Here is an 8,317-nt window from a genome sequence, read left to right on the forward strand (position 1 = left end):
ATGGATAAAAAACGTTTTTTTTAAAGATGATGAATTTTGAAATTGTTTAATAAATTGAACGAGGCTCAAAAATAAATATGCTACTTTGTATATTTATTCCCAACCTGCATAACTGAGTTTCAGTACTGACGTATTTAATTATAAACTGATAATTCCATTTAGGTAGGCTCTTGAAATCAAAAGCTCATTATTGTGTTATAGTTCTTTTGGGCAAGGTTTCAATCAGCTCTCATTTGATTTGATTCGTCAAAAACAATGTACTCGTAGCTCTTAAAACTCTCCAAAGCCATGTATCTAATCGCATGCCCAGAATTTAGAGCTATCTATCTATGTGTGTCCCCCAAAACTATTAATGGTGTATATTTATAAAAGTCATAAAAAAAGCCAATCAGGTACAATTTTTAATTTTATATGAGTAACGTTTCGCCCGATACGACTTATCGCGGCAAATAAATCAAAACGCGCGCAGATAATCAATTTAATTGTTCAGACAATAATTATGTCTAAATTTATAATGTCACTTAAAAATTATTTTGCTAATTAAAATGTTGCTCGTACTGACAACAACAACAGCAACAACAACGGAGTCAGCAGAAAGCACTCATATAAAATCCAAAATCATGGTGAGCTACCATTTCCGCAATCAGGTCCCGTTTAAAAATTAAAAACTTGTGGAAAAAAAGTGGAAAAAGCAACAACAACAACAAAAAATGAAACAAAAAAATAATAAACCATGTCTTGGTCTTATCTGAGACGAGGGAAATCGTGAAATTTCTGTGATACGTGGCCTAATCGAAGCTAATGGCTAATCAAACGTGACAACATCGAGAAGTTGTTGCCACTATATAGAGTAATACCCCATCGATTAATCGGCCAGCAATCAGAGTTAATTGGAACAAAGTCCTCATACAATTTGGTACGAGCTAATAAAGTTTTATTTTTTTATTTCTTCTATTTATTGCGCTTGATTAAATGTAATCTTGCCGATCAAATTTTAAATAAATAACAATTCGTAATCCTTGCCCGAATACTGCGCCAAATCCTTGGCAAACAGCCCATACAATTAGCTCGATGGGATTATAATTGAAATGGGAAATAAACGGGCGATTGTGAATGGTCTCTGCAATTCTCATACGACGTCATATCGTCATATAGAGAGGAACAAGTCTGGCCACTTTATCACGTAATTCTCAAGTATCGCAGAGCGCGACCTTAGCTCATAAAGAGAACTCTGTTGGAGAGGGGGGCCGTATGCCACGAAGTATGCTTTATATTGTTGTTATTATTGGTTGTTTGATATGCTCGCATTGTTGTTGTTGTTATTTTTATTATTATGCAGCAGTTCTTGGGTTGGATTATGCGACTGATGGGCTAATAAAAATTCATTCGTTATTCCACCAGACACTCACAAAACACGCAACGCATTGCGTCAACAGACAGCAGAATGGAGAAGGGGGGAGGTGCGAACGGGAGGGGGAAAGAAGACGTTTCAATGAATGAATTTTGGTTGATGTTTTCCTAGGGTTCAATGTTGTATACAGTGGTGAGTAATTAATCAGAAAAAGCTAAGGAAACTAGCGTTTGAATAAGGTAATAAATATTCTCATTTAAAAGAAAGTCAAACTAGGTAACTTAATATAAAGATTACAACTTAATATGAAGATTAAAATAGATTTACCTTTTGGGAATAGCGCGCTATATAAAAACATCTTCATTTTTCAACAGCTTCCTGTGAATCATATAAGTATTAGATGAATGAATCATTGAGTCACTTAACCAAAACCGGTTGAGAATTATTGTGATCTGAAAAACAACTAGAATTAGTTAAGCGAAACTTGTATTAAGGATTGACTAGACTACAAAGAAATATCTTTCGAAAACCCCTCTTGGCATAAAAAAAAATGTATGAATGAATGAATAATTGAATCATTTAACCAAAACCAGTTGTGAATTATGGTGATCTGAAAAATAACTAGAATAAGAAAGCAAAACTTCTGTTTGACGATTGACTAACCCATAAAAATGTTTACATAAAGCAGATTTACAATTAAATATTAAGAATCAAAAAGAAATGTCTTCCGAAAATAAACCCCTTTTATCATAAAAAGACTGCCCCTAATTAAATCTTCCATTAAACGGCCAAGTTCAACTGCAAGCCCATGAACCTTACCACCATTAGAGGAGCTCATCAGCATCATTATCAAGAGAAAATGCTGACATCAGATCTTGAACCACTGTGCAGTGGCCTGCGGTCTGATGTGGTTGCTGATGCTGCGCTATATCTGATATGACGTTGCCTTGAAGTGGCCAAGTGTTGTCTGAAGTTGAGCCAGAACCGGAGCACAAAGGCTGTCACAGTTGGCAATGGGAATGGCAACTGTCTAATTCAATTCATGAGCTATTAGCGGGTAATTTGTAACAATTGCACAGCACAATTTCCATTCAAACCGAGAGCAGACAAAAAAAAAAAAGAAAAGGGTGACAGAGTTCAAACCAAAACCGGAGCGACAACTGCGCTTGGGCAGGGGTCCGGGGTTTCGTGTATTGCTTAATTGTTGCAGTGAGCGCGATTTTGGGATTTTGGATGCTGTCGCATCTGTTGCAAATTAAATTTGAGTTATAATTTTCTATAAACACACGCGCATGTGTGTGTGTGTGTGCTTGTGTGTGCACACCCAGTAAATTGCCATTTGAATTGAGGGTCGCATCCCCCTCTCATGACTTTGTCAGCAGTTTACGCATTTGTCGTTGTTGTTGTTGTTGTTGCTGCTGCTGGTGTTACAATTTGGTTATCCGAGCGTTACCCTAGGGGTGTCCTGCATGCCCGTTGTTGATCTTCATGTCAACACAGATGATCACATTTTATGCTTAATTTGGGTGTGTGTGTGCGAGTGTGTGTGCGTGTTGTGCTGTGTTTACTTTTGTGATTTCGAATTTTGCTAATATTCAAACGGCTTTTGCCAAATGCATTTTACCCATTTTCCGCATTTTCCACATTTTCCGCACTTTTCGTTTGATTTTATTGTCAAATATGTGCGATTATTTGTCATATGTTGCATTTTATTATTGTCAAATTTGCATTCGCCCGAACAACAATGGAAATGGCTCTGATGCCAGCTCGTTAGTTAGTTGCCTCGTTCTCTAATAGCTGTTTGCGAAGCGAGGGAGGGGGGGGGGATGGCAGGGCGTGATGGGCGTGGCAGGATAAATTTGTAAAACTGATATGGCAATTTATGTGGCAATTTTGTTTTAATTTGCAAAGATTTTTGAGCTTTGTTTATGAGCAAATTGCAAATGAAATATGATTTGAATGACAAGCAAATAGATTTAATTATAATTGAGCACAGAGAAAAAAAGGCTTGAACGGGAGAGAGGTTGGTTTCCATATGAACATAATAACGTTTTGAGCTGAAACACTAATTAAGCATTTTTATAACATTTTTACTATTATTTATGGGGTCGGAGATGCTTACTTCTGTCTGTTAGATACATTTGCAAAAAAGCATTTTTACCCATTTTTAATGGGTTCCGGGTATAAATAGGTAAGGCTAGGTGTAATATATGTGAAGAATTTGATTTTTTTTTTTGGTTTTTTAAAACAGATAAGACGATTAATTTAAGCATGTCCAAGATTAATAACCTTGTAGCCATATGGCTTAAGGTTTTATAAGGTTGCTTAAGAAGTCTTACAAAATCCGAAAATGTTTTCCATACAAGACATCAGACATATATTGTGCTCAAATCTGCCCGTTTTCGACATATGTACATATGTTCTGGCTGCTACGAAAATTGGGGCCTATAAAATGCTTTGTGAAGATAGGTTTAAAACAGAGACGAGTTTGCATAGAATCCGACAGACGGACAGACCGACATGGTTATCTATATGAAGAGTTTATATATATATGCAGAATATATAATATAGTCTTGTGTATACAAGGGTATATATATTAGTAATATTAATATATTAAGGGATCGTATAAGTCTACCCTTGTATACACAAATCTTTATATCACATAATTTTTGAGAAAATGTTCATAAATCAATCAAAGAAATTGATTCCAATATAAGTTAGACCTAAGAAATTCTTTAATTTCGACTGCTTAATAAATAATTTATTGATTTACACACTCACACACACACACTCACAGACAGGCTGACAAAAACTACAACGCATATAGCTGCTTAATGCCATAATTTCCAACTTGTTTACACAATCCATCTGGCTATATTTTCAATACACAGACACATGTCCATGTCCATGAACGGCAATCATCAGCCCAAGCTGTAGTTGTTGCCATCAATCTATTGAAGAAAATCCGTGCGTGCGCGCAAAGTAAACAAAAATGCAAGCCAGAAACGGAGCCAAAGCCAGAGCCGGACACAGAGACAGAGGCAGAGACAGAGCCGGAGCCAGGGCCAATGCTCATCAGCCGACACAAGGGGCCATTAGTTCACTAAGCACACACACACATACATACACACATACACACATACACCCGTCGATATGGCATAGAATTTGTCAAATGATTTCGATTTAATCGCCGGGAAATTTTGCAATCAAAATTCAGGAATATCAACGCTAATTGCCAACGGTGCAGTCGTGTATGCCCAGAGTCCAGAGTGCCCAAAGCGCATTAGATCCCCAGAGAGAGAGAGAGAGAGAGGAAGGAAGAGGGAGGGAGGCGAGGTACGCATCCCAGCTCGAGGCAGATCCATTCAGATAGTGCAAATTGTCACCATATGCGTCAACACGCAATAATTCACCAGAAAAGTAATCCAAACAATTGACCAGACGAAGCACTGACGTCTAATGGAGAGGGTGTGTCTGCTGCTCTCTCTCTCTCTCTCTCTCTCTCTCTCACTCTCTCTCTCTCTCTCTCTGTCATCTCTGACTGACTCTTCTGATTGTGGCTGCCTCTGCAGCAAGTGCGGCCACCCTCAGGCAGCAGTCGCCCCTCAACCCACCCCGTCCAACTCGTGGCTGACTCTAACTGTGCTATCTGGTGTTTTGGTGCTAATTGAATTCATTGCCGTTGATCAAGTGCTGCCAAACAACAAATCATCCCCGGAGGCTAATGATACGGACGAGCGAGCTAACTGACTCACTCACTGACTAACTGCTGGCCCGGCTGGCAATGCCCAAGGAGCAAGGAGCCAGCAGCCAGGAGCAGGGCAATTGGCAAGCGCGGCAGAGGGTGCACGTGCACATTGGTGCGGGCGTCGAGCCCCTTCCTTTGTGCAAGTCGCTCTCGATATGCGTTAAATGAAATTAGAAAACCTTATGTTCAGTTAATTACCAAATTTAAGAACATTGTGGAGAGTTTCGAAGTGGTTATTAAGGGAAACAGAGGAGAAAGCTGAGTCAGTTGAACTGCGCTTTTGGCAACAGCACATTGCAAGTTGTTTAAGTTTCCAGATAAATGAGATGAAAGTTTGACGAATATTAACAACAAAAAGAAACAGTTTACACAGAAGAAAAAACAGTCAACTTCAAGAGGTTGGAAGTGCTTTCATGTCAAAACTTTATTTTCTCTTAGAAGTCATATATTATAGTAGACCGTTTTGATAAGATCTTGCAGACATGTGAGGAGAATAGTAAAGATCGTAATTCCTGAGATTAATCAATATATATTGAAGAACCGATAAGGTCCATATGCAAACTAATCATTTTCTTGCTGCTTAGCTATATAGGATATAGTAGCCTGATGTTAATCGAAGATTGCTTGTATATTGGTTACATAATGAAGACCTCAAGCGCCAAACTTGCTCCAGATAACTTAAAATCAAACGAGAAAGTACTTCATCAAGAAGATATAATACTCTTGCAGACATTTGCCTAGCGATTTTGCAGATATGTGAGAATAGTGAAGCTCGTAAATGCTGCGCTTGATAAACAAATATCATACAAAAACCTACTTTTCGACCGATCGTTCCTATGGCAGCTATATGATATAGTGGTTCGATCCGGCCGATTTCGACATATGTAATGCCTGCAACAGAAAGTCGGATCTATGCAATATTACAAGAATATATCCTTAAAGCCGAAAGACTATTTTGCTTATAAACAAACAGACGGACAGACGGACATGTCTTTATTAACTCGTCTGTTGATGCTGATCTAGAATATATATGTATATACTTTATGGGTTTCGAGATGTCTCCTTCTATGCGTTACACATTTCGTGACAAAATTGTTTGTGCGAGTCCGATCGTCCTTTGACATTATATAGATCCGATCCGGCCAGCATTTAAAACAAGAGAAGATGGAATATTTATAATAAAAAAACAAAAGTTCTAATTAGTTCTAATTAGATAACAGACGTTCACTGATTAAATGAAAACAGGCATTTAGGGATTTTAAAAGCTATCTAGATCTCTTCGAAGATGCATAAAAAGAATGTGGTAAGCTTTTAAATACGAACCTGTCCAATTAGATATACAGCTGAATATAGAGAACTACTCAAGCAAATTAATGTTTCCCTTACAAATGTTCTTCAAAATAATGATAAAAAAATCATGTATAAGAATGTAAGAAACCTTTGTCTCATGCTAAATTTTAAGAAATTCCTCCAACCATTGTCAGTCTTTTCCATTTATAAAGAGTTTTATTAATTCTTAAGAATTTACCCGAGTCAGTCCTCAGTCTGCTCCATTTATTAAGCTTACTGCCAAGCGGCTTTCACTACTTGCTAACTCACATCCGTCAACTGCTGACAAATTGGCAATAAGTTGTAGACCCTTCCGACACGTTAATTGCAACAATTAAAACACAAATGTTTTGCCGCAAAAGTCGCAGCATATGCAAATGAAGCCATGTGTTTAAATTGTGCCTACCTTTTTGATAATTCTGCTCTAAACTCTAAACAAACAGCGAATAACAAACTGCAACAACAACGACAACGACAACGGCGAGAACAACAAACAAAAATATTAAATTGTAATCCGCTTAAATGAGTAAAAGGCATTAAAACGCATTTGCATAATTGCCGAAAATGCGCGAGCAGAGAAATCAGCCAACCCAAGGGAGAAACCCGAATCATGTCTCCGGCCTCTGCTATGTGGCACGAAAAACTTTTCCAAGCCAGTTCAGCCCAATCAAAAGTGAGCCGGAACCCTCAAGGGCCAGTCGCCAGGCGTTGCACGTGAGGACAATATTTAAAAATGTTTAGCATAATTAATGCGCTTGAGTTCTCGTCTCAGTTTTGGGTTCGCCGTTTCAGACAAGTGCACAAAAGTTAACGAAAAACGAACAAAACGAAAATTTGGCGTGCCTAATCAACCCCTAAAACGGCGTTAATTTGCGAGGTAGCGCCTCGATTATGCCGCAGGGTCGCATTATTCACACATACGCTCAAATGAACGCGGGGCACGCTTCCCTTACCCATTCCCTTACCCATTCCCATTCCCGTTCCCAATCCCAATCCCTAGGGTCTCCATCTAAACTGGGTCCAACCGCAGCGTGTGCGTAAAATTGAATTTATTTTATTGCCGCTAATTGGCTGGAATACCTGAGGGCGCTTCGGTTTTTGCGTGCGGGCAGGTTGTACGGATTTAGATGCGTTGTTCAGCCTGGCTCTCAACAAACTTTGGCATTAAGTTATAGTAAAAGTTTCTGTGTGGCGCTGAGGTTAGGCAATTAGAAAAATGCTACCGAATGAGCGAAAAATATTTGTGAATAAATGTTGAATTAATGGATTAGCAGCTTATAAGTCAAAAATATGAGATCATAAAGTTCATAGAAATAACATGGAAAGAAAAATAATCGCAATGGGCTAAAAGTTGGCACACTGTGCAAGAAGTTGACGGTTCTAACCCCCGTTAAAGTGGAATAATATAAAAGTACTATACTATACCAAGGCAATTGTTAACGATTGTTTGTTGTGAATCTTTGCACTCGCCTTTTCGGTCCACAGTTCCATATAGACATCAGACATTTGAAAACATGCCAAACGCTTGTTGTAAAGATAAAAAACTTAAAAATATTTCGAAATAATTTTGAAACGTCCCTGGCACCTCTGATGTTACACTGAGTTCTAATAAGTACACAACACCAAAAATCTGGCCCAAATCTCAAGCGCTCACTACGCCAATTACATAATATGGTTGAGCAAAAAATTAGCCTCAGTTTTTTGCACAGCCCGATGATATGATAATGGCAATAAAAGATGATAATGTGCCAAATCCTTTGGCCAGATTCGCAAAATCAGCCCCACAAGCAGCTCAACACACACACACACACACACACTGGGCTCTGGCCCGAAAATGATTTCAAAAAAACTTAAAAAATAAAAGAAAGTTAAGAGGGAGAAGCGCACAG

At 38.4% G+C, this 8,317-nt stretch overlaps 1 protein-coding gene across 1 annotated transcript in view; it reads right to left on the minus strand.

The window, feature by feature from the left end:
- The window catches only part of syd (JNK-interacting protein syd), a 37,298-nt gene extending 29,265 nt beyond the window's left edge, over nucleotides 1-8,033 (minus strand). Inside the window, exon 1 of the mRNA XM_064692089.1 lies at nucleotides 7,899-8,033. Within this exon, the coding sequence (XP_064548159.1) occupies nucleotides 7,899-7,934 (36 nt within the window). The 5' untranslated portion in view covers nucleotides 7,935-8,033. The remainder of the gene's footprint in view (nucleotides 1-7,898) is intronic.
- Nucleotides 8,034-8,317: the final 284 nt, after the last annotated feature.

This window comes from Drosophila montana, unplaced genomic scaffold (assembly GCF_035044405.1).
Source record: "Drosophila montana isolate Dmon_TW-CO22-7 unplaced genomic scaffold, ASM3504440v1 contig_3526_1, whole genome shotgun sequence".
NCBI lineage: Eukaryota > Metazoa > Arthropoda > Insecta > Diptera > Drosophilidae > Drosophila > Drosophila montana.